The sequence below is a fragment of the Pan troglodytes genome, chromosome 1 (genome assembly GCF_028858775.2).
Source record: "Pan troglodytes isolate AG18354 chromosome 1, NHGRI_mPanTro3-v2.0_pri, whole genome shotgun sequence".
Taxonomy (NCBI): domain Eukaryota; kingdom Metazoa; phylum Chordata; class Mammalia; order Primates; family Hominidae; genus Pan; species Pan troglodytes.
Window position 1 is genome coordinate 32,738,363 of NC_072398.2, and position 27,082 is coordinate 32,765,444.

General features: G+C 35.2%; 1 protein-coding gene across 1 annotated transcript in view; it reads left to right on the forward strand.

Annotated features, from left to right (window-relative positions):
- USH2A (usherin) overlaps window positions 1-27,082 on the forward strand; it is a 798,713-nt gene that overhangs the window by 52,333 nt on the left and 719,298 nt on the right. Inside the window, exon 3 of the mRNA XM_016938662.4 lies at window positions 4,867-4,999. Within this exon, the coding sequence (XP_016794151.3) occupies window positions 4,867-4,999 (133 nt within the window). The remainder of the gene's footprint in view (window positions 1-4,866; window positions 5,000-27,082) is intronic.

Genomic DNA, 27,082 nt, shown 5'->3' on the forward strand with positions numbered 1-27,082 from the left:
ACAATGTCTGACATACTTTTTTTTTTTTTTTTTGGCAGAGTCTCACTCTGTCACCCAGGCTGTAGTGCAATGGCGCCATCTTGGCTCACTGTAACCTCTGCCTCCCAGGTTCAAGAGATTCTCCTGCCTCAGCCTCCCGAGTAGCTGGGACTACAGGTGTGTGCCACCATACCCAGCTAATTTTTGTATTTTTTTTTTTTTTTTTAAGTACAGACGGGGTTTCACTATGTTGGCCAGGCTGGTCTCAAACTCCTGACCTCATGATCCGCCTGCCTCAGCCTCCCAAAGTTCTAGGATTAGAGGTGTGAGCCTCCATGCCCGGCCCATACTAGCTTTTTAATATATGTTAACTACTTTTGTAATGTCAAAGTAGGTGGCAAAGGATTATTGGAGAATAGAGGACTTGAGATGTGTGTTTTGAAAAATACTAAAAATGTAGTTAAGTGCCTATATGGAAATAGCTTGAACACATCATGAGATTAAGTGGTGTGTGATCGTCAGACAGTGAGGAGACTTTACCAATTAGATTGGAGGTCGGCTATTGGTGAAGGTTAGAAATAAATTGGGTGAGATGAGTGAGGAAAAAACTCAGAAGGCCTTAGGTTTAGGATGGTAAGCAATAGGATGGGATGTGTGGGGATTCCACGTGTTCGTAGGTAGGGGAATACAACATACATGTGATTTTTAAAATAAACTTATAGAGTTTTCAGGATACATTGCCTTACTTTAGCTTAAAAATTATGGATGGAATAGTGGAATCTTTTTATGCAAATCCTTCTTTCACTTAGAAATAGAAATTTCTATTTCAGGGCAATTTCTATTTCAGAAAGTCCAAGACTTTTCTCCTCCATAAAGTTTTCTCTTCTGATTCATATTACAGTGGTTTTCTTTTTTGTTTGAATTTCTTCGCATTCAAAATGATGTTCCTTATATTTGTATCATCCATCATGATCTTTTAAGGAGAAATTTAAATTTAAGATACGTTGTCAAATCGCTTAATGTTAATCTATTAGAAAGGTGTTATTCTGAATGCATAAAATGGTTTTGCTTTAAATGAGGCCCTCCAAATTAATCAAACTGCTCTTCCTGGGAAGCTTCTAAGTTGGTTCTGGGAAAGCAAGTCACACAGAGAAGGTCCAAAAATATGTTATGCACCACATATATTAACAAATTAAGGCATAATTTCTCAAAGCAACTCCTTGGAAAAGATAATCCTTCTTGACTGCATTAAGATTCCGTATTTAAGTTAGAAACAACCATCATCATTTATAGTGATTCAAACACTATCTAGCATATTAAAATGTATTTTGTTGTCATCATACATACAAGCTCCTTGAGAGAAAGGATCATGACTTAACTCTTGTTAGTGTAGCTCATAGGGCCACTGTGGGTACCGAGTTGATGCTTTATGAATTCAGTTTAAATTAGAAGAATGTAGGCAATGGGAGTACCATTTGTCCAGTAAGAAATTCAGCACACGTATTCTGTCTCTCTATTTCCCAGCCTGAGTCAGCAGTTTCTTTTAGTTTTGATGGCCAGCAGAAGTAAAATAGCAGCAAAGATCTGGCATTTCAGTGGAACAGGTGATTGTGGAAAATTGCTGTAGTCTAGGTGGACTCGATTCTATTTTCCCCTTGCTAGGTACTGAGCTATTGTGTAACTTTCTGGACTTTTGAATTATACTTCTCACTAATCTAGCATGAGAATGGGAGGATAGTGTCAAGAATTCTACTTAAAAAAAAATCTAGTGTACTCTTGTACTCAAAGGGATGAGAACAATCTATCACAGGGACACAAATGTGACCAAAAAAGTGGTTAAAATAAAATATGAAACTGAAGAGAATGAAGATTTGAGCATGACCTTCTCTGTATCTTCTTTCCAAAGTGTTTTTGGATCTCTTATGAAGGGCATTTAAAGGCTTTTCTACAACTGCTACTGCTTTTGTCAATTCATTCATTCAAGACACACCAATAAACATGCACGAGCTCCTCTTATCCTCATAGGGCTAGAGAATGAGATAGGTGCGAAGTTTATTTTAGCAGAAGGCTTTCTTTTCACAAATCAGAAATTCCATTGTATGTATTCCCTTAAATAACTGGCAAGGGGACCATCGGAATGAGCTATGGCAAAAATCCACCTCAGTCTTTACAGCTTCAGGGTGATGGGGCCCCAGATCAGAATTGTAAAATAGTTTAGAGAATCTTGGAACATAAAACATGGTGCGGAAAAACCAAGAAAGATTTAATCCTATGTATGGAAAGGTGGTTGGTAGGGGAGGGGGCAATGGAAGAGAGTGGCTTGGGATCATCATTAATCGTTATTTAAGTACCTACAAAGTGAAAATATCCTTCTGGAATTCACTGCAAATGACACTGAATTCTTCTACTAAGCAAATATGTGATGAGTTGATAAAAAAGAAGGTCCTGAACTCTTGACAACAGATATAATACAGTGAATACAGAAAATCAAAATCATGCCTTCTATCTGACTCAAAATAAAGGTGCACTTAAACTTGTAAAATACAACATTTTTATTTGAATGATATGACAGAAGTGTCACGGGAGTGTTACCTGCTATAAAGAAAGCCTAAGAATTATTACCTTTATTAGACCAGTGACACTGAGCTTTAGCCATACATTTCTAACTTCTGTCCCTCTACAGAGACAATTTTCTTTTCTTAAATAAACTGTCATGCTAGTGTTAATATATTGTTGGCTCTCTCATGCTCTGAGAATACTGCTGATATAAAATATGTATATGTTAGATTGGTAATAGTATCTTTAGTGTAGCTGACTAGAACAAATGTGCTTCCCTCATGGCTGTGCTAATGTGATAAAGGAAAATTGGCTGTTCATCAGCTTTTGGCTGGGTAAAGACAGTAGAGATGGAACCACATTCTTTTTTATGCATTAATACCACCGAGAACTTTTCACTAGTTATATTTCATGTGCCTGCATGTTGTGCAAAGATGTTGTAAAACATGAGATAATGCTACAAATAACAAAGTAGAAAAGCCTGTATCTTTTATAATGATAACAGTCAAACACCAAATGACAGTAACAGGCTGTAAAAAATGGGATGCAAAAAAAATGCAGCCCTACTACCCAACAAAGCGGAATATATCCAGGCCCTTGAGGACTTGGTATATGATTTGAGGTATATTAAAGCTTTGTTTTAAAATTAAATCAAATGCAACACTAGATCAATGGATTTAAGAAAGAACATAGTTTAAATGAAAGTAGGGTGGTTAGAATGGAGAAAACCATTGTGGGTAACTTCTTGAAAAAATCCGTATTACCAAGTAATTATTGTAGTAACTTCCTGTTTTTTTTGTTTTGTTTTGTTTTGCTTGTTTTTTGGGGGGGGACATTGAAAAAGATTTTTAAGGCAATAGTTCACATGATTTTAAGGTGTTTGAGAATAAATGTTTATCTTCATTAATTATTGCAAGTCTTTTTAACATAAAAGCATTGAAAGTATAACCAGTTTCAGGCTCACGGCAAAACTGAGTGGAAATTTCAGAGATCTCCCAAACATGCTGTACCCCCATGTACCCACAGCCTCCCCCTCTATTAAAGCCCTGCACCAGAGTGGTGTTATATTTGTTACAATTGCCGGCCCTACACTGATACATAATTACCACTCAAAGTCCACAGCAGAATTGCATGTTGAATGTTTTGCTATCATTTTAATTAAAATGTTAACATCCAACCTTTCCTTTGCATGACCTTAAATCTCACTCTTTCCTCCCCTCTCTCAACCCCTCCCCTTTCCAGAGCCTTTTATTTGCCATTTCAGCTCCTTCACTAATTAGAGTACCAATTATTCCTTTTTCATTTAAGCTAAAAGCACTTGAACAAAAAGACTATTTGCAGAGATGAAGTTGATGTCCAAACAGCTGATTAGTTTATTTAGAAGTGTATGCAATTAAAAATTTTGTGCAGGTATCTATGGGTGTTTTCCATAAAAGTTTGATAGCATTGGCTATTCTGGGCTCCAGTCGCATAAACAAAAATCCCATAGCTTTTTAATCATGTAATCCAAGAGTTATCAAGCTACAACCTGTGGGTCAAATTGGCTGGCCACCTGTTTTTATAAATAAAGTTTTATTTGGACACAGCCATGCTCATTTGTTTATATATTGTCTGTGGATGCTTTTGCATTACAGCATTAGAGTTGGGCAGTTGTGACAGTAACCATTTGGCCCATAAAACCAAACCATTTGACTTGCAGAGAAAAAAACATTCTCTAGCTATTTACAGAAAAAAAATTGCTAATCCCTAATATGTGCAGTTATTAGGCTACTTGCTTGATTGATTAGTCTAGAATATGATTGGCAACTTTTTGTTACCCTACATTGGAAAAGTATATCTGAAAATCACCAACCGGATACCAATACCCAAGACAGTAAATTCAAGAAATATTTGATCCTAGTAACTTGAATTATATCCACATGCAATTCTTTGTAGTTATATCTGGTTTTAATTATTTCTTTCCCTTGTACTCATTTTGCTCTATTTCCAAATATAGCCATAACAAATTTAATTTGTATTTAAAGAAGTAACATATCCTCAAAAACCCTGTAAAAGCATGGCAACCAGAGCTGTTACATGTATGGGACAAACTATTATGTATACCTGTGAACACCCTGGGAGATATCATCACAGCACAAAATGACACTATATAGGTTTATATCTAGATAAACACATGGAGATATCACTGAGCTATTAAAATAATGTTTTCAGTCTTCCCAGCTGAACAAAGTAAAGAAGAAAGAAAGTTACTTAATAAAAACTGCTGAAATGTGTTTAATATAAAATAAAAGTTTATGCACTTAAACTAATAATGGTGGTAATTTCTTACAGGTGCATCAGACAAAAATCAGCTTCTTTATCAATGGCGTGGAGAAGGATCATACACCTTTCAATGCAAGAACTCTAAGTGGTTCAATTACAGATTTTGCATCTGGTACTGTGCAAATAGGACAGAGTTTAAATGGTAAGTTTCTGACTTCAGAATGTTATTTATTTCATCCAATTACATTGTTCTTAAAAATGCATCAAACAAATAATATTTTAAAATATCTACGTGTATTCATCTTCTAGGGCTACTGAACAAATTACCACCAACTGGGTGGCAGATTAATGAAAGTAAAATTTATTTTTTCAGTTTTGGAAGCTGGAAGTCAGAAATTAAGGGTTCAGTGGTGTTGGTTCCTTCTGGAGGCTCTGAGGGCAAATCTATTCCATGTCTCTCTTCGTGGTAGCTGCTGGCAATCCTTAGTGTTCCTTTACTTGCTGTTTCCTAACTGCAATCTTGCCTCAGTCTTCATGTGGCCTTCTCCTCTGAATCTTCTCCCCTTTGCCTCTGTTATAAGGACACTTGTCATTGGATTTAGGGCCCACTCACAGTCAGGAGGATCTCACCCTGAGTTCCTTAACTTAATTATACTTGCAAAGACCCTTTTTCCAAATTAAAGTCATAGTTACAGGTTCCAGATGGATAATAGATCTTTTGGGATCTACTATATAACTTACTACATTTGGGAAGCTTTCAAATATAAACTTCTTTATTCTGATCAGTTTTTAAGTAATTTCAATGTGTAATAAACTATATTTCCTTTCTGTCTCTTTTCTGAGGGGTTTGCATTTTCATGTAGAGAATTGTTAAAGTAGAACTACGAAGTATTAGATGGAACCTGAGAAATAGTATTGACATGTAATTAACTGGACTGATGTTTACATTTACTACATTAAAAATGGGCCATATAGTTTAAGAAGATATCATATACTATATATTGAATAAAACCAGAAGTTGAAATAAGAAATTATCTTGAAATATCTAGTACAGTGGTCTTTAAAATGCCTGCATATTAAAATAAAAATAGTATTTTATATTATTATATAATATATGCTCATTATGAAAAAATCTAAACAATATGGAACTCTGTGAAATAGAAAGTATTTTCCATATTTCTATCTTCAGAGATAGATATAATTTAACTTTTTTATACTCCTACAGATTTTTAGTACATTTTTAGCTAGAGATATAAATATATTTTTCCAAAAATAAAATTACAATACACATGCTTCCTCTGAGCCTTCTAAAAATAAATACTTCTCCTTCAAATGTTATAAACAACGTTTCATGTCAATGTATCTTCTCATTTAGATATATGTTCTCATTTAAAATGGCTGTATTCTATGCAATTGTATAGTTGCAATCTATGAGATTTCTTAAGCTCCTATAATGAACATTTAGGTTTTCTTAATGTTTCAGTGCAATTAGCAGTTATTTTATAGAAAATATCATATATATATATATCCACATATATTTATCTGTGTCTATATCTACATTTCTATTTATATATATCAACCATCAATCTATGAATCATATACATAGACGTATACATACGTCTATGTATTTGAGCAGTTGCCTGATTGCACAGTTCCTTAATATCCTATTTGGTGCCAACCTGCGTGAATTCATATCCCATTTCCTCACTTACTAGCTATATGGTCTGGCAAGATATTTTAATATCTCTAAAGTGTAGTCACCCCAACTTTAAAATGATGATGATGATGATCATAATATTGATTTCCCATAGGGCCAATGTAAGGATCAAATGAAGCAATGTCGTATAAAACATTACTGTGTTTCAAGCACCTGGCATGTATTAGATACTCAATATTTATTTGTTAAATGAATGAATGGATGAAGTGCTAAGCACAATGCCTGTATATAAACTATATTTTCTCTTTCTTGGGCATGGGGCTGGATTTTAATGTACAGCATTGTTAAAGTAGGACTATACAGTATTAGATGAAAACTGAGAAAAAATATTAACATATAATTAACTGGACTATGTGGTTTATATTTTCGCACACTAAAAATTGGCCATGTAGTTTAAGAAGATAACATATATGCTATATATTGAAAAAAATTACTAAACTATATCAGTAAATAATAATAATATTATTATTTTATTATGATTATTTTTTGACATGGAGTTTCGCTCTTGTCGCCCAGGCTGGAGTGCAGTGGTGCAATCTCGGCTCTCTGCAACCTCTGCCTCCTGGGTTCAAGTGATTCTCCTGCCTCAGCCTCCTGAGTAGCTGGGATTACAGATGTGCACCACCACGCCTAACTTTTGTATTTTTGGTAGAGATGGGGTTTCACCATGTTGGCCAGGCTGGTCTAGAACTCCTGGCCTCAGGTGATCCACCCACCTTGGCCTCTCAAAGTGCTGGGATTACAGGCGTGAGCTACCGCACCCTGCCATAAATAATAGTATTATTAATGTTATTATAATTATTTCCTGAAAATAAATCCATAGAAGTTGAATGGCCGGGTTGAAGTATATGGTCATTTTATATTTTAATACATATTACAGAGATTGCTCTAATGCATAACAATGGGCTACCTCCAGAAAGGTTGTGAAAATTTATAACCTCATTAAAATATATAGCCAAGTACTTGTTTCCTTAAACACTAACTATCCTTACAAATTATCCACTTTTTTTTCACCCTTGCCATTCCTCTAAGTGAAAAATATTGTTGAATGCTGACTCAGAATTATTTGGCCATTAATGAGTTTGAGTAGCTTTTTACATATGTCTTGATCATTTGCATTTCATTTATGAATTCCTTATTCATACAATGTGTCCATATTTATACTCTATAATTCCTTATTTATTTATAAAAACTCATTTATGTTAAGAATATTATGTTGTATATGTTTTCTTCAGTTTTTTGATGGCTTATGAACTTTGTGGTCTAGATATTTTAAAGTAATCCTTTAATATTTAAACAAAATAAAACATGTATGCAAGATAGTGCATAAATATAAAAGGTATAGCTTGATGAGTTTTTAATATTTATATACACCTGTGTAACTCTCATTTAAAAAAAGTCATAGAACATTTCCAGAATCTCAGAGTCCCCTAATGAACATCCACTGTAAAGATAAAAACAGAATAGCATCAATGTAGCCCTCTATAACCATAGATTAATGTTGCCTGTTCTCAAGCTATCATACAAATAAAATCATGAAGTAGGTACTCTTTTGTGTTCTTTTTGCTTAGCACTATGCCAATGAGATTTTTCCATAGTGTATGCAGTTATATCTTTAGCTTTAGCAAATAATTCTGTAAAGTTTTCCAAAGTGGGTGTCCCAACAAGCAATATTTGAGGATTTCAGTTGTTCCACATCCTTATCAACTGTTAGTTTTGCCAGATGTTATCATTCTTTGCCATTCTTGTAGCCATGTAGTGCATTTCCTGATCATTAGTGATACTGAGATCTTTTCATGTGCTTATTTGCCAAATGAATATGCTTTTTTGTGAAGCCTTTTGCCAAGTTTTAATTGGACAGTTTGTATTTTTCTTAATAATTTATAGCAGGTCTTCCATATTTTGAATATGAGTTCTTTGACAAATACATGATAGCAAATATGGTCTTCTGGGCTAAGGCTTACAGTCACATTCTCTTGATGGTATTTGTCGATAAGCAGATCTTCTTAATTTTAATGAGTCTAATTTAGTCATTGTTTTATACTTAATACTTTTTGTGTTCTGTTTAGACTATTTTTGCAAACCCTGATATCACGAAGATATCCTTCTACAGTTTATTCAGGAAGCTTTATTATTTTACTTTTCAAATTTTGGTCTATGTTCTATCTGGAATAGATATTTTGAGATTATATAAGGTAGGGGTCAAAATTTTTGTCCCACCTGAATGTGTAATTAACCTAGAAAACCTTGCCTCTTGAAACAAATCAATGTTTCTACCATTCTGCAGTGGTAACGTTGTCGTGAATCAGGTCTCTGTATATGTGAAGATGGGTTTCTTTCTGAACTTTCTATTCTGCCTCAGTGATCTGTCTGTCTATCTATACTTGGGCCAAAATATTTAGTTTTAATTACTGTAACTTCATACATGTCTTCATATCTAGTAGTTCTCCAACTTTTTTTCTTTTAAGATTGCCTTGGCTATTATATATGAATTTTAGAAACAGTTTTTCAATTTTCATAAAAAATTCTGTTGAGATTTAAATTACTAATTTGTATTTAGGAGAATGGGCATCTAAACAATATCAAGTATCCAGCCCATAAATGTAATATATTCCTTGATTTCTCCCAGCAATGTTTTTAGTTGTCTGTATAGAGGTCTCACTCCTATTTGTTAGACTTGTTCAAATATATTCATTGGTTTTCCTTTTTAATAGACTGTATTTTTTTAGAGCAATTTTAGAGTCACAGAAAAATTGAGTGGAAAGTATAGAGAGTTCCAGTATACTCTCTGCTCCTACACACGCACAGCCTTCCCCATTGTCAATATCCCTCACCAGAGCGGTATATGGTATATTTGTTACAATTGATTAACCTACATTGACACATCATTATCACCCACAGTCCATAGTTTACATTAAAGTTCACTCTTGGTGTTGTACAACGACAAGTATCCACTACTCCAGTATCCTACAGAGTAGTTTCACTCCCTAAAAATCTTCTATGTTCCTCATATTCATCCTTATCTCTATCCTAACCCCTAGCAATCACTGATCTTTTCACTGTCTCTGTATTTTCACCTTTTGTAGAATATCATATAGTTGGAATAAAAAATCATGTATCCTCAGATTGGCTTGTTTCACTGAGTAATATGCATGTAAGATTTCCCCATGTCTTTCATGGCTTGGTGGTTCATATCTTCTTAGTACTAAATAATATTCCATAGTTAGATATAGCATAGTTGATTTATTCATTCACCTACTGAAGGACATCTTGGTTGCTTCCACGTTTTGGCAATTATGAGTAAAGTTGCTATAAACATCAGTGTGTAGGTTTTTGTGTGAACATAAGTTTTCAACTTATAAATACCAAAGAGCGCAATTACTGGATCATATGGTAAGATATGTTTAGTTTTGTAAGAAACTGTAAAATTGTCTTCCAAAATGACTATATCATTTTACATTCCTATCAGCAATGAAAGAGAGTTCCTTTTGCCGCACATCCTCACCAGCATTTGGTATTGTCAGTGTTCTGGCTTTTTGGCCTGTTGGTTTTCATGCAATTATACTTAGTATTGTTTTTGAACTTCACTTGCTAATTTTGTTACTATTGCATTAAAATATAATCAGTTTTTATATTTACCTATGTTCAGTGACCTTGCCAAACTCATTATTATGATAGGTACACAATCCTATCATTTGCACATATCAGGAACTCAACTCTTTTTGAATGTTTGTAATAAATGTATATAATGGACATGCCATAAATATCTCCTGTAGATATTTTTGTCTGATGCACTTATTAATTCTGAAATAATATAAAATGTTAGTTCTGTTTTTCTGTATGACCTGAGTTATTAGACCAACGTCTAGTTTTAAAAAAGAAGGTATATATTTTTGATATTCAAAACACTGTGGTTAAATTGCCAAGCTCTGGTTTAAATATAACCCAGGTGTACTTCTTTGATCAAAATATTCACTCTCTTTAAGTCTGGTTTCTAATCTATTAAATGGTGGTTTAATATATAATTCATAGGAATCTTATAAGAATTATGTGAGATGATGTATGTTTAGAATATAAATTGCTTGTTGTATAGTAAATGTACATTAAGTGGTAACTATTTTTAAACTCTTTGAACATCGATTTTCTTATTGTGAAACAATAAGATAGGGATAACACTATATTTCCATATGATTGTTGTACCAATCAAAAGAGAAAATATGAAGACCGTATTACTTTAGTTTGTGTATGCTCTTAGATCAAGCTAAACTCATGTGAAGAAGCAATCTTTTAAGGAACTTATATATTTAGGAACTTGGTTTGAGTAATTAGTATATTGCATAATCTTATAAAATACTCTGTGTGCAGAATTTTTAAATAACACATTAAATCTTGTGAGCCTTATTTCAATATTTAATCCCCATTATACTTCTAAAAGTGTTTTATTGCACCAAATGTTGCTCAAAGTATTTGATAGCGCCATAAATTAGTCCCCTATGCACTGCAGGGTTAAAATGGCTTGCTTCTATTCTACTTCAGTATACTAAATGTTGGATTAATGCTTCAAAAGAACAGTGTGAACTGAAGATGATATTTTTAAACTGTGTAGAAATAAATTTCACTCCTGACTAGAAAACATGTAACAGGAAACCGGTTTATTTCAAATATTATTTAGTTTTTATTACAACTTTCTCTGTTATGTTCTTGACATCTGAGAGCTACAGAAGGAACAGGATATTTTAAATAATTTTTATCTTTATTCTATCAATTTATATGTACAGTCGTACCTACTGTATCTTTTCTCTAATTAGAGATGGCATATAGACTGGCTCATTACTTCTGCCTAATGAGCCAGGCTCCATGCCACCTCTCTAATCAGAAAAGAGATAGGTACAGAATGTTCCTATGGACTTATTATAAATCATTTTCTTTCTCTCACTTGCTCCTTTTTTTAATCAAAAAATTAAGTCACTGTCCTCCATACTTTTGTCCATATCCAAGATGGTTTCATTCAAAAGAGGTAATTGTGCAAGCGATTACTGAGCTGAATTAAAGGTGCTCTCATGCAGTGCCAGGCCGGCTGTCTCTGCTTTGGAACAGACACTGCCTCAAACACAAGCACATCAAATGAAGGCCTATAGCAGATCAAGATGGATCTTTTCTGTCTTTCTCTGATTAGGTTTGACTTGGTTCTCTGTTTCTGCACCCAGAAAGTAACAACCTTCCATATGAGTGTTGGCTACTACAGAGCTTTTTCTTTGAGTCTTATCTCTAGCATAACTCTCAGAAAAATGTGTTGCCAGTGACACTTTCTGTTACTGCAGGACTTGTCTTTGCTTTCCCTGGAAAAGTAATCAATGGACCAAATGCATGCTTTTTACTGAACCCTCATTTATCCTTATTAATGGTATAATCTGATTTGATCAGGCTGAATTTTATGTATACAAATAGAAACACCTTAGACCATCTATATCAACCAAAGTGTGATGGCTCCTTTTTAGAACATTTTCTTTTAGTTGTAGATTTATTTTAGTGCTTCCAATTGGGTATATAACCTGGAGCACTTGTGTTAGCAGATATGTAGTTATGAGGAGTCACCAATGTCATCGTGGTAATAAACCATACTAGCTCTCCAAATTTTGGATTTAAAATTACACAACTACATGAATCAAAACTTTTCCCAGTTATTTCTGAACTCATTTATCAACAGAGTTCTAGTTGCCGATTAAAGGTGAGAATTTCTACATTATACATTCAAATGTGCATAGCACTTTCTTAAGAAGATCATTGGTCATTAAGGAATCAATAAATATTTGTTGAGTGTCTGTTAAAGTGAATATGCAGGGAAGAAAAGGATCATCGTCTAAAGCTAACTCCTACTTGCCTTCCTTTCTGTGTTTTCAACGTTGTGTGTCTTAGCCCATATGCTTGTACTTGATTCTAAAGTTGGAATGCTACTTTAGAGCATTTGAAATTTCTACCAGTTTCCCATGGGTTCACATTTCTAACCTCTGCTAGATACACAAACTCCATTTTAGTTCAGCTGAAATCATGCTAATTTTTTTCAGAGAGAATTATTTTTGGGAATTAGATTAAAAAAAACTTAGAAAGTATTGAAATTGACTAAGAGATTGGAATGGAAGAAGAGTATAGGAATACAGTATATAGATAGAGAGGAGTTTACTTAGTTTCAGAACATTGCAGACAAGGTATCTAGCAATATTATCAGACAAGTTATGTTGTATATTTAAAATGATGTTAATGTAGCTCTCTCAACCATACTAAGTAAAAACTGCTGATTAATTAAAATTTGAATGCAAAGTATGCAATCATAAGGTGGTAGAGGAAAATGAAGGCAAGTGTTTCTATAATTCTAGCATATTATGGACCTTTATTAGCATGATACCATGTCCAGAAACACTAAAGGAAAATATTGAAACATCTGACTATTAAACTGGGACTTTAAAATTCAAACAATGATTATCATTTTGTACTTGATAGTTTGGCAAGGACTAGAAAAGCAATTATACCGGTGTTGGAAATAGTTTGGGGTAACCTGGCAAACTATCAAAAGTAAAAATGCGAAAACTACTTAATCCAAGATTTCTACTTCCAGGACACTATCTCGAGAATATAATTAGACAAAGACTTAAATACATACTCAAAATGTTCATTGTAGAATGATTTAAAGTAACAAATAACTGGAATCAGTTAAAAACTTCAAAAAGGAATTGATTTAATAAATTATAATTCATGCCTACTGTGGAATAGTATACACCATCAAGAGGAATGAAATATGTCTCTTTCTATGTACATGGCAATGGGTTCATGATGTGTTATTACATGAAACAAACAAGATTGTATAGTACAAAATTCTATAAATTTAATGTATATGTTATAAACATACATATACATATTAAAGTTCTGGAAGGAAATATGCCAAAATGTTCTTCAGAATGTTAGTAATGTTAATCTCTATGAGTGGGATTGCAAATAATTGCTTTTTAAATTTCTTTTTGTGCAATTTTTTTCAGTAAACTATAATTTTATAATAAGAATTAAAAATATTTTCCAATTTTGGACAAAATAATAAATGGAAGCATTTTCAGAATAGATTTATTCTATGAACGTAACAAGTTCAGCCAGAGACGCCTAATTTGTATAGTACAGAGGGTGGTCTTGAAAATGTTAGTCATTTAAATTCTGTACTTGTCACATGGATTCAGGAAACACAAGCGTTCATTGGATATTTAACTCATTGTACATATAATTATTATTACTATAATAATTTGTGCCTGAGAAGCAAAGCATGAGATTTAGAATCAGACAGATTTTGGTTTGAATGCTAGTTCTGCTTCTTAACAGCCAAGTGACTTTGGCAAAGAATATAACTTCTCAATCCAATTTCCTAATATGTTTTCTCATTTATAAAATGTGTTTTATATACATACTTTTCAGGGTGATCAGAGAGCTTATAAATAATACATGTTTGATTCATGTTAGGTATTCAATAAAATTTCGCTATCATAAATATTATTGTTAATTTAGTTATTAAGTTTATTGACTGTGATACTTAAAATTTTAACATAATGGCCATGACCATATTTAATTTTTTTTGGCTGAAAATCAAAATTTACTTAGGGTGAGGGAGAAAAAAAGTCCAGTTTAGATTCATTATGTAGCAGATATTTTAAAATTCTGTGTTTTGTCTATGTAAACCCCACAAAATAATTTCTCTCTCTTTTTAAAGATCTGTCCTTTCTAGTGTTCTTCAATGTTTCCTGTTCATCCTCACTTCCACCTGATGCTATTTCTTCTTAACCCAAAGAACCTCCCTTTTCATTGCTTGTAGCTCAGCCTGCTGAAGCAAATTCTCTCAGCTTGTGTAAAAATGTCTTTACTTTTGCAGGATATTTTCATTTGATATAGAATTCTACATTGATTACTGTTACTTCTTTTAGAACTTTAAAGATGTTGTTTCATTGTCTTCTTGCCTTCATTGTTTCTGGTGAGATATCAGCCACTATTTATATAAATGTTTTCTTGTATACTATATGTTTCTTTCTCTTTCTTTCTTTCTTTCTTTCTTTCTTTCTTTCTTTCTTTCTTTCTTTCTTTCTTTCTTTCTTTCTTTCTTTTTGAAGCAGAGTCTTTCACTCTGTCAACCCAGGCTGGAGTGCAGTGGTGCGATCTTGGCTCACTGCAACCTCCGCCTCCCGGGTTCAAGTAATTCTCATGCCTCAGCCTCCTGAGTAGCTGAGATTACAGGTATATGCCACCATGCCAATTTTTGTATTTTCAGTAGAGACCGTGTTTCACCATGTTGGCCAGCCTGGTCTCGAACTCCTGACCTCAGATGATCCACCCTCCTCAGCCTCCCAAAGTGCTGGGATTACAAGTGTGAGCCACCATGCCTGGCCTATATATTGTTTTCCACTTGATGCTGTTAAGATTTTATTTTTATCTTTCATGTTATCAGTTTATGATATGCCTAGGAATGATTTTCATTATATTTGTCCTGCTTGAGGTTTGCTTAAATTCTTGGATATGTACGTTGGTGTTTTCATTACATTTGGAAGTTCTGATAGTTGTATCTTCAAACTTTTCTTTCTTTTTTTCCTTTTTTTGCTTCCTTTTCTTTCTTCTGTAATAAGACTCTAGTTAGATTGATGTTAGAGCACTAGATATTGTCCCATAGATATTGGGTACAGTTTTGTTTGTTCCTTTGTTTTCATTTTCCCCACTCTTTTTTGTGTTTCAGTTTGGATACTTTCTATTTGACTTGTCTTTATTTCACTGGTCAATTTCTCTTTTGTGTCTAGGCTGCTGCTAAGCCCATCTAGCAAATTGTTGATTTCTAAATTATACTTTTCATTTCAAGTATTTTCATGTGGCCGTTTTGTAGACTTCATCTATTGGCTCAAATTCACCCATCTGTTTGCATGTATTATTCACTATCACCCCTAGATCTTTTAGCATTTATATTATAGGTATTTTCAAATCCCTATTTGATAATTCCAACATCTGGGCCATGTCTGCATCTCCTTCTATTGACTCTTTCCTCTCTTTACAAAGGGCCACATTGTGTTGATTTCTCATGTGTCTTAAATATTTTTATTGTGTGAAAAACGCTTTGCGTAAAAGAATGAAAGAGGTGGAAGTAAATCATATTTTTTTGCGTTTTTCCCTTTACAAAGAAGAGCACTGCTGGTTCTATGAGACCTTTTGAATGGGGGTGGGCAGTAGGAAAGAAAAAATATCAAACTGACTTGAAGTCGATCTGTATGTGGGCTTTACTACAGTTTTAATATTATTTAGCTCACTACTGGTTTCAGATATCTGTGGATAGAATTGAAAATAGTTAGACACATGTCTGGTGGGGCCTCCTTAGAATTCTAATATGTCATTCTGGCCTCTGTATGGCTGCTTCCTTCTTACTACTTCTATGCCTGAATCCTCTATTTCTTACCTCTGAGCTAAGTATGGGAGTAGCCCTGGGTCTCGTCCAATGAGTTACATGTCCAGTAAATGTTTGTGTTTCCTACAAAAGGCTTATTACTTTCTAGAATTTAATTCATTTAGTTTTTTCTGTGCGCTCTACATTTTGATGGGTTAAAAAATAATGACTTTAGGGCTTATCTGGCTTGTTTTGGTTGTTAGATTGACAGCAAAGTGATGGTCCCTTACAACTTTTTACATTTAAAGCAGATGTTGAACTATTATAACAACATCTAATTTATACCCCTTTTTTTCTTTGGCACAACTCTGTCTATACTTAACTCTCCAACCCTCTAGATTGTTTCAGCTATGGCTGGTCACTGACTCTGAACAAAAAAGGTGCATATTACTTGGCCCCAAAGATTATTTTGGTAGAATTCAGGCATCGACGTTTTAATTACCTCCTCTAATTTTTCATGGGGATTTTCAGCTTTTGTGGGCCCTAATTTATCCCTGACTCTTAACTTTTATAACTGCTTCTTTGGTTTGCCCGAAATCTGTTTACTGCTAATATTTAAAACTGAAACATGTTTTTTTATAAATCTAGCCATTGGATCTTGTTTCACTAATGATCATGTGGCATCGTTTAATCTTGGTGCCCCCCAGCGGCTCTGTTTGTTCAGTTTGTATAGCACATGCATCTCTTGTGTTTCTTTTTCTGTCAGATACATAATCATATTGATTAGTGTATACCCCTTATACCCTGAGTCCAAAAATTCCTCATCCCTCCCGGGATCTTCAAATGATTTAACGACTTTCCACTATCTCTCACTTTTTGATGTGGTCTGTTCCCTCCTTACTCAACTTAAGTTTCATGGCCAGTTATTACAACCACTTCTTTTCATGGAACTGGACTTCCCTGCCTTTTTTTCTTCACTTCTACTATGATCTTGGCACTACCACAGCATAGGCTAAATATACCCAAAGAGGATGACTCTTCCCACCTTAAACTCATGACCATGAACTTCCTATGTTTCTTGATGCTGCCCTGTAATCATTCCATATTTCCCTCATTCATTCACTTTCCTGTCTTATGCCAACTATTTATACATTTTCCTTTCTCATTATCCTGATCATCAGTGATTATATTACCTCCAACTTTACCATAAAAATTAACAAAAAGAATAAAAGAGCTTCTATAGATTTCCACTGCTATATTTATCCACCACTGGCATACCATCTATTAATAGATCTGACCAAGAATATCTTGCCTCATTTTTCCCCAATTTACTCCTGTATTGTAAAATTTTCTTGTATTAATGGAACATTTTCAAGGGAATAAAGGCATGTTGTTATTTTTCCATGAAAAATTATTCTTGACCCTCCCCCATTTCTTCCACTAGCCATTGTTTTATTTATTTGCTCCCCTTTTAGCAAAACTTCACCAAAGTATATTCAACCATAGGAGCCTTTAATTCCTCTTTTCAAATTCCACCATCTACAGTCAGACTTTAGCTCACCACTGCACTTAAGCTACACTTGTCAAATCTCTACTCACCTTCACATTATAAATCTAATAGTTAATTTCAAGTCTTTATCTTTTTGACCTATTAACATCATTTAATGGAGTTGATCACTCCTTCCTCCTTGGTATACGTTCTTCACTTGGCATCTAACACTCCATCATCTCTCTGAGTTTCTAGTTGCTGCGTCTCAGTTTGATTTACTGGTTCCTCTTCATCTACTTGACATCTTAGTATTGGTACTCCAAGCCTTAAGACTTAGCTCTGCTCCCATGTCTACAGACACTCACTCCCTTAAAGATCACCTCCAGTCTTATAGCTTTAAATGTCATCTAAGTGACTTGACCTCCAAATATAAATCTCCCCACCCCAGCCTCTTTCCTGAACTCCAGACGACTCTGTTACATGTATCGAACTACCCAAAGTCTCCATTTGAATGTTTAATTTACATTTCAAAATTAAACTTAATTTTTTTCAAAATGAAACTGGTTTTCTTAAGCTCTCTCACTTTGATCCATATACTACTTCTTCCATGGTCTTCCTCATCACAAGTGAAGGCAATTTCATTTTTCCACTAAGACAGAGAAAAAGATTTGGAGTCATCCTTGTCAATTCTCTTTATCTCATGTTCAACATTTTTTTTGTTTTGTTTTGCAAAATCTTGTTGGTGTTAGAATCAAAATATATCCAGATTTTGAATACTTCTTAGCACTTCCACTAGAATCATCCCAGTCCAATTCATGGTTGCTTCTTTGCCTGGATTACTACATTGTCTTTTAACTACTTCCACCCTGGCACTCCACTTTATTCTCAACACAGCAGCCATAATTGTTCTGTTAAATATCAGTCAAGCACATTACTTCTCTGCTCAAAATGCTCTATTTTTTCTCCACTTTACCAGAGTGAAAACCACCATTCTTACTATAACCTACAAGACCTAACTGAGCTAACAGCCATTACTTCTCTGGCTTTATTTCTTACATTTGTTTATTTTGTTCTCCTTGTTTTACACAAATTGGCCTCTTTGCCGATTTTTGACTATGGGAGGTGCACTTCTGCCTTGATACCATTCACTGTTCTTTCAACCTAAAACTTTTCACCTCCTGATGTCCATCAGACTGACTCCCTTACCTGATTAGGTCTGCTCAATACCAGTTTCTTAAATACACCTTTTTTATCACCCTGTTTACATCTGCAAACACCAACTCCCCACTTTGGGTCTCATTATGTTGCTCTATTCTTTTCCATAGCAGTTAGCATCTTTAATGTATTATAGAGTTGACTTATTTTTGTTGAATATATCTGTTTTTCCCTCTATAATATAAAAGAGAATGCAAGATTTTTTTTATTTGCATTACTCACTGATATATCCCAGGATCCAGAAGATTGCCTATCACATGGTAGCTACTCAATACATATTTTCCAAGTAAATGAATGGATGGGCAGCTTCCATGCAGCATTAAGCCTGTGGATGTGCAGAATGCAAGAGTTGAAGCTTGGGAGCCTCTGCCTAGATTTCAGAGGATGTACAGAAAAGCCTGGGTGTCCAGGCAGTGGCCTGCTGCAGGGGCATAGCCCTCATGGCCCTAGAACCTCTATTAGGGCAGCAAAAAGGGGAAATGTGGTGTTGCAGTCTCCACTGAGTCCCCTCTAGGACATTGCCTTGTGGAACTGTGAGAAGAGGGCCACTATACTCCAGAACCCAGAATGGTAGCCACTGGCAGCTTTCACCCTCAGCAAGGAAAAACTGCAGGCACTCAGTGCCAGCATATGAGAGCAGCCACTGGAGCTAAGCCCTGCAAAGTCATAGGGGTAGAACTTCCCAAGGCCTTGGGAGCTCACTCCTCCCACCAATGTGCCCTGGATATGAGACGTGGAGTCAAAGGAGATTATTTTGGAGTCACTAAAATTTGATGACTGCTCTTTTGGGTTTCACACTTGCATGGGGGCTGTAGCCTCTTTTGTTTGGCTGATTTATCCCATTTGGAATGGAAATATTTACTCAATGCTTGTATCTGAATTATACTTTGGAGGCGAATAACTGGGTTTTGATTTTACAGGCTCATAGGTAGAAGGGAATTGCCTTGTCTCAGATGAGACTTTGGACTTTGGAGTTAATGCTGGAATGAGTTAAGACTTTGAGAGACTGTTGGGAAGGGATAATTGTATTTTGCAACATGAAAAGGACATGAAGTTTGGGAGGGGCCGGAGGCAGAATGACATGGTTTGGATCTGTCCCCATGCATGTTCAGTTGTAATCCCCAGGGTGGAGGTGATACCTGGTGGGAGATGATTGGATTCTGGAGGTGGATTTTTCATGAATGGTTTATCGTGATAGTGAATGAGTTATCACAAGATCTGGTTACTTTAAAGTGTGTGGCACCTCCTCCCACTTTGCTCCTGCTTTCCACATGTGACGTACCTGCTTCTCCTTCACCTTCTGCCTTTATTGTGGGCTTCCTGAGGCCTCTCCAGAAGCCAAACAGATATTAGCACTATCCTTCCTGTAAAGCCTGCAGAACTATGAGTCAACTAACCCTCTTTTCTTTCTAAATTACCCAGCCTCAGGTATTTCTTTATAGCAAAGCAAGAATAGACTAATACGTTATCCTTTGTTACTGATGTCTAAAAATCTTTTTTTAAAAAATTAAAAGCAAGTATATTAAGACAGTGAAGGGATAAAAAATGGCTACTCCATAGGCAGAGCAGCCCCAAGGACTGCTGGTTGCCCATTTTTATGGTTTTTTCTTGATTATATGCTGAATGAGGGGTGGGTTGTTTGTTAGTTTTCCCTGAAAGGGGTGGGCAATTCCCAGAATTGAGGATTCCTCCGTGTTTTAGACCATATACGGTAACTTCCTGATGTTGACATGGCATTTGTAAACTGTCATGGTACTGATGGGAGAGTATCAGTGAGGACAACCAGAGGTCACTCTTATTGCCATATTGGTTTTCGAGGGTTTTAACTGGCTTCTTTACTGCAATCTGTTTTATCAGCAAGGTCTTTATGACCTGTGTCTTGTGCCAACCTCCTATCTCATCCTGTGACTTAGGATGCCTTACCCTCTTGAGAATGCAGCCCAGTAGGCCTCAGCCTTATTTTACAGAGCCCCTATTCAAGATGGAGTTGTTCTGGTTCAAAAGCCCCTGACAATTACCCCCTCCCTTTTAAAAGAAAGCTCTTAATCTTAAGAGTTGTAGAGGGATGAAGATCCATCTTCTCTAACTTCTTCAAGCTGAATAGGGGTGATGATATTCCTGCCTAACAATTAGGGTCTCTTGTCTTTGGGATAGAGAGGAACTCAATCAGAAAATGTTGGTATGTCAAGGTCCATTCAGAATACTTGAGTTCTGACAAAAGCTGATACCTGGAAGATTAATAAGTATTTAATTTAAGAAAACATTCAGTAAGCTTATCCTACACAAAGAGTATAACAGCAATACATTCCGCAGCAGTAAAGCAAAATAAATAAAATTATCACAATTAAACTAAATTAGAAGACTTTCCATGAACTGGGCAATTGTTGGAACCAAGCTGATATGTGGTTTCTAGTAAATCCCAGTATGTGCCCAGAATTAGAATATTGATCCAGATTTTGACATTGCCCATTCATTTTGTTTTTTTTTTTTTGAATAGTAGTCAGAGATCACTTGGTGATACACAGAAATAAGCAGAGTCTGTCTAAATTACAGAAAAAAAACCTTAAACACAACTAATGAGACTAGAATCTAATAACAGGTGTACCATAGTTTTTGAAGCAATTCTTTTTCTTTTCAGTCTCTCATTTTTACTAAAGATAAATTGTAATAGAATTGATTTGTGTGCAAAAATGAGCTTTAGTCTTATACTTGGCCTGATTACTTGTATAAAATGCTAAAAAATAACTATTTTTCACATAGGATTTTAAAATTGGCTTTGATGGAACTTTGTTCCATAAAAAGGAATCTCAGATAAGACCTTTTTAAAGCTGAGCCCAGCCCTGGGTTTGTACAATCAAATACCTATGAGTTGGGTTAATTCCTTTACTCTTGAGGTCCTAAGACATCTTCGGGCTCCTGAGTCTATCAGAAAGTGACATTCTTTACTTATCACAGATCAGGAACCCTGTACAGGGCATGTGTAAACAAAGAATGTGACCAGTTTTCCCAAGGGGTTTTTATTGGCTTTATAAGTCAAGATTGATTCCTTAAAGGAAAGCACACCATTCCAGTGAAAGTCTTGGTAAAATAACAAATTTTTCCAATTGTGTCCTGTTACAAAATAAAACAGATGCTTATTGCACTTATGCAAATATCTATTGTCATAAGTTAAGAATACTCACAAATAGTTTCTAAATTCTGAAGAAATGAGGTAGAATCAAATATGCCCCAAATTTTGTTCACAGGAGTAAAATTTACTCAATTGTTAAAAAGCTGTAAATAGCTTAAAAGAAAAGTTGCCTTGGCTCTGATAGCAAAACAAAGGATCAGCAACATTTTAAGCAAAAAGTTTTAAAAGATTACTTCAGCTATCTATTATTCAGCCCATGCAGTTAACTCTTGTTCAGCTTGATATTCATGAACATTTCAGCTCTCCATCAGTACTGAAAGTTTTATCCTCTCTTCTAATGTCACAATCTTCAAAGTTATTAGAAACGTGCATTCAAGAGCACCTGTCAAAATCCTATAGCTGACTCTAAACTTACTTTTTAAAGAGGATTAAAACAGGTCAACAACTTTCTATGGATGACAAAAAGTTTTAGAACGGCATATATTAAAGCCACAATTGATAAATAAATTTTGGTTAGTTCTGTGGCATACAATGATTTTACTGACAATTATAACTATTACTGATAATGTACACTAAGTCATATCAGAATTACAGGACTTTCCCATAATTTTGGAACACAAACCAATAACATATTTATACAAATACAGTCCAAAGAAAGCAAAGACCATTTCATATTTTTCCATGCTTCCTGTATGATATTTATACCAAATAACCTGAATATGCCATTTTGGACTTTAGGCCACCTAATAGCTAAGAGATTAATTAGGTCAGAAGAAGACATACTTTGTAATTTTATTTTGGAAAGCTTGTCAAATATTAAAGGTTTAAAACACTGGATATCACAAAATATAATTCCAGGTCATCATAAGTCATTCATTAGGCCAAAATAATAACTGAAAAATATTTAAAAGGGAAAAACCTTTACTCATTAATAGAGGGAAGACTTAGATCTCCAAACCATCTGTCTCTTTTCTTTCCTTTCCTATATAAAATTTCTTTTTTAAAAACAACCTCTTTGCATAGTTGGGAATATGGCTAATTCCACATGTCCCCAGGCCTTATCTAGAATCTAAAGTCTCCAAAGTAGGTAAGTTGAACAATTTTCAAAAGTCAAAGAAGCAGTTTCTGACCTTAAAGCATTTAGTAAACTTAATATGTGACCTGCCTAATTTAGACCAAATGTCTTTATTTTATCAATAATTTTTAAAGCTGTTTTTATTTCCCAAACATTCCTAAAGTCACATGAACTAAAAGTGATTACACTTTTTACTTTTCTGACAAAATATTTGATTTAGACACTTATTATTTTTAAACCAATTAATCAAAGCTCTTTTATATCACATATGCAGCACATATAAATACACAGACAGAAAAAGATCCAGTAAGATTTTTCATTTTTCGGCTTCTTAACTGGATTACTGGCTTCAGGGTGGAGCCTTAGAGGAACAGAGCCAGGAATGCGTGAAGTTTCTGAAGCCTAATAAGCAGGCACAGCTGGAAGGCAAACTAGATCTTCAGGAATTAAGGGTTCCATTTTAATACCAGATTCTGGATCCCAAAAAGAGGGAATTAGCCCATCTCCCATGGGAGTCTTACCTCTCAGTGGGGAGTGGGGGCATTTCCATAACTTCTAAGTGATCAAGAGCATGCTTCTCTGATCCAAATGTGCAAAGAGCCAAGTATTCCATAACTGCCATTAGCCATTCTCAAAAGTGTATTTCCTACCTAGTTATTGCACACCAAAGCTCTTTCCTAATGTAAAGTGATTTCTGATACCCCCAAAAGTAAAAAACATCAGATAACGCAATGCGAAACACAAGACAGCCTTAGATTTTGAGAGGGATCTATCCATTTCCAATTCCTGGGGTTTCATGAGGAAAACAGATGTTTTTTCTCAAAATGGGGTCTGTGGTGCTCCTTTTTTTCCCAGGGAGTCCCAGGCTGTTAGAACTTAAATATCTGCTTTTAATTAAGCTGACTTTTAATGGTACTGCTGTTTTTAAAAAGTCCTTTTAAATTTCTTATTAACTGACTTTAGCCAGGCAAAACTGTCAATAATTCTGGCTTTTGAACTTTATCAAAGGTAACCTCCCAGGTGTTCAGAGAAAGGAAAATTCAAGACAGACCATTGAGGGGAAGAGAATCAACAAATGTTCATGCGCATATCAAACCAGAAAGGACTCATTCCCTAAGCTGGGAATTGAACCCTGAACCTGGGTCACCATCGTGAAAAGAAAGCCTTAGCTACTGAGCTACTCACTGGGCAGTTTCCATTGCTCTTCCCAGAAGGAGTCTAGAGCAGCAGATTTTGAGTTTGCAAAGGTTTTAAATGCTCAAGATAATTTTGTAGAGCTAACTATGACATGAACCCCCAAATTCCTGTTTTCTGGATGGTAGAGACCTAGAGAAAGTACCGCCATGTGGTCACAAGGTCAAGCTCCCAAGGACATAACTAGCCAGTTTGCTGGGCCGTCTTGAACAGTAGGCTTATGGGGTCCTAAGCTTGTGTTCTATCCTAAGGTACCCCTCTTTCTAACAGAAATATACAGGAAGACAAATTCACAGTGCAAAGTACAATAGATTCACTACAGCTTAAAACTAGCCTCACAAATCCTTTTTCACATTAATCAGAACTTTACAGAAGAGATAAACAGTGATTTTTACCATTCTTTCAACTAGTTTGCACAGAGAGAAAGAGAGAGGACAGAAGTCTCACTGGTAAGAAATTCTTACCCTTTTGCTGCCATGCCAGGCTTCTGGGTTCCCTTTCCCTGAGCAGTCCTAGTGACCCAGCTTGCCGCACCATAGCCTTGGGGGCCAAGCTGCAACACAAAGGAAAATTGTCTTTTTTTTTGTCCTGGCCAGAGCAAAATATGTGTGACATAGACATTAGCCACTCTGCTCAGCACCCAATATCAAACTAGCAAGGCTCAAATTTGCCCCTGGTTGGACCCTGTCATCATTAATCCAACCTCTGACCAGAAGTTTCAACATGTGGTCTCTGGGCAAGATGGTCACCCTGAGTAAGAGAAAAGGTAAGAAAGGGAAAGGAGAGAAAGAAAGAAAAGCATTGGCTGCATACGGCAGGGTGGGGAAGGCAAAATACTCAGGGATACCAGAGAAAGACCCTCCCATTGCGCAAAAGTTCAGGCTGCCGCTTGAAGGGATCTGTCATGAAGGGATCGTTTCCAGCAGTCCCATTAGCTCTCAAACATCCCCCTTTTGGGAGGAAAAAGCTCCCCAAGTCCCACATTCACGTGCGTGCCTAATTATGTCACCCACAGCCATCAGCAAAGAGGGCAAGGCAGATTAACCCAACGAGAATAGCAGTTGATATCTCATATTGCCAAACCCATTATTAGCTGAGAGGGACTTTACTGAGAGGGGCCTGAAACCCCCTAAATCTTAGGAAGGACTCTAACCTTCTTAAGTTGGGCCTTGAATCCATGTTCTGTCAAGTGTCCTTGTCTTTTATTAAGAGGGGCCTTTAACCGCCTCTGTCTTAAGAGAGACTCTAATGCCCCTAAATTAGGCCTCTAACCCATTTCCATCCTTTACCCGAGCAAATGTACCGCACTGACCCAGAGTCAGCCAATAAGTGCTGAAGTCTATTTCCTTTGGGTCAGGGGAGTCTCCTCAGTGTTGTCCCTTCCATGGTTCACCAGAAAGATGTTACCAGAAAGAGGTCCAGATCCAGACCCCAAGAGATACATTAAAACAAAGCAAGTTTTCCTTTTGAACTTGTCAAAAATTCCATCTTGTAAAGGATATTAAATGTTGCTTTAAGCTGAACCTTGAGCAAATTAGGTGGTTTGTGTGACCATACATGTATGTGGTGGCTTCTTGTTTGCAACTTCAAGGAACAAGTATTAATAGTTCAGTGTATGATGTTGATTTGAATTGAGCATTTGCACAGTTTGGATAATCTTAAATTTTGACAGACACTAGCTGTAGAGACTCTTTCTGTTACTAAATCCTTTTGTTTTGAAGCTATTGCCATTCGTCTTTCTCTTGTCCTTTATATTTTTTGTCTGTTTCTTTAAGCTTTTATTGGAAATGCGCATAAGTAAAGAATTACTTGTGTTACTTGCCAAGCAATGCACATTTCATAGTTTTAAATCTGTAATCAGCAATAAAAATCCTAAAATATGTATCTAAGAACATCTTAAAAAAATTCTTTCTCACTCAAGAAAGAATTCAAGGTGAGTCCATAGAGTAAAGTGAAAGCAAGTTTATTAAGAAAGTAAAGGAATAAAGAATGGCTACTCCGTGTAGAGCAGCACCCCCAATGTCTAAAAATCTCAACAATGATAATAAAAGCAGAAAACATATGGTAATTTTTTGGCATAAAACCCTTACTGTAATGAGCATTAAAAACAAATAAATTGCTTTGGTTCTTCATTCTAGAGACATCATATTTAAAAACTTAGATTTTATTATTTGATTTTCATTTTGTTACAAAATAAAATATTCTTAGTGTCACACTAAACAGAGATCAGATAATTAACCTGACCCCATGATGCATAATTTTAATTTTAATTTCAATTTGAGTTCTTAATAGAAATAATGAAAGGCTGTTACCATATTTTGGTTGAATGGACACAGATCTATTTTTTATGGTACCACATTGAGAATTTGTTTTTTTACATATATAAATCTATTAATGGTATTGTCAAAATACTGCCTTTTTTTTTTTTTAAGATGTGGTCTTGCTTTGTCACCCAGGCTAGAGTGCAGTGGCATGATCATATCCTAGTGCAGCCTCAAGTAATCCTCCTGTCATAGCCTCCTGCATAGCTGGGAGTACAGGTGCACACCACCATGCCTGGCTAATTTTTTTTTTTTTTTTGTAGAGATGGTTCTTACTATGTTGTCCAGTCCAGTTTGAAGCAATCCTCCTACCTCAGCCACCCAAAGCATAGGCATGAACCATCAAGCCCAGCTAGTCTTTTAAGCTTTATTGTTTTGAAAATAATGAGGATTATTACTTTGATATCATATTAGAATTTTTTCTAAAAATTTAACAAGAAATTATCTTTAGTTCCGTATAATCTGTGGGCAGCTATATCTGTTTATAAGCATCTATGCCAATTATTACTTTACTTCTAGTTGTAATTTAAATTTTTTTTAGTTTTCAATGACACAGCTAGTCTTAATAACTTGATTTGTTTTTATTTCCATTTATTGAGTTTAGCATTTATAATAACTTAAAAAAAATTTTTATTTCACTTCAAGTTCTGGGATACTTGTGCATAACGTGAAAGTTTGTTACATAGGTATATGCGTGCCATGGTGGTTTGCTGCACCTATCAACCTGTCATCTAGGTTTTAAGCCCCACG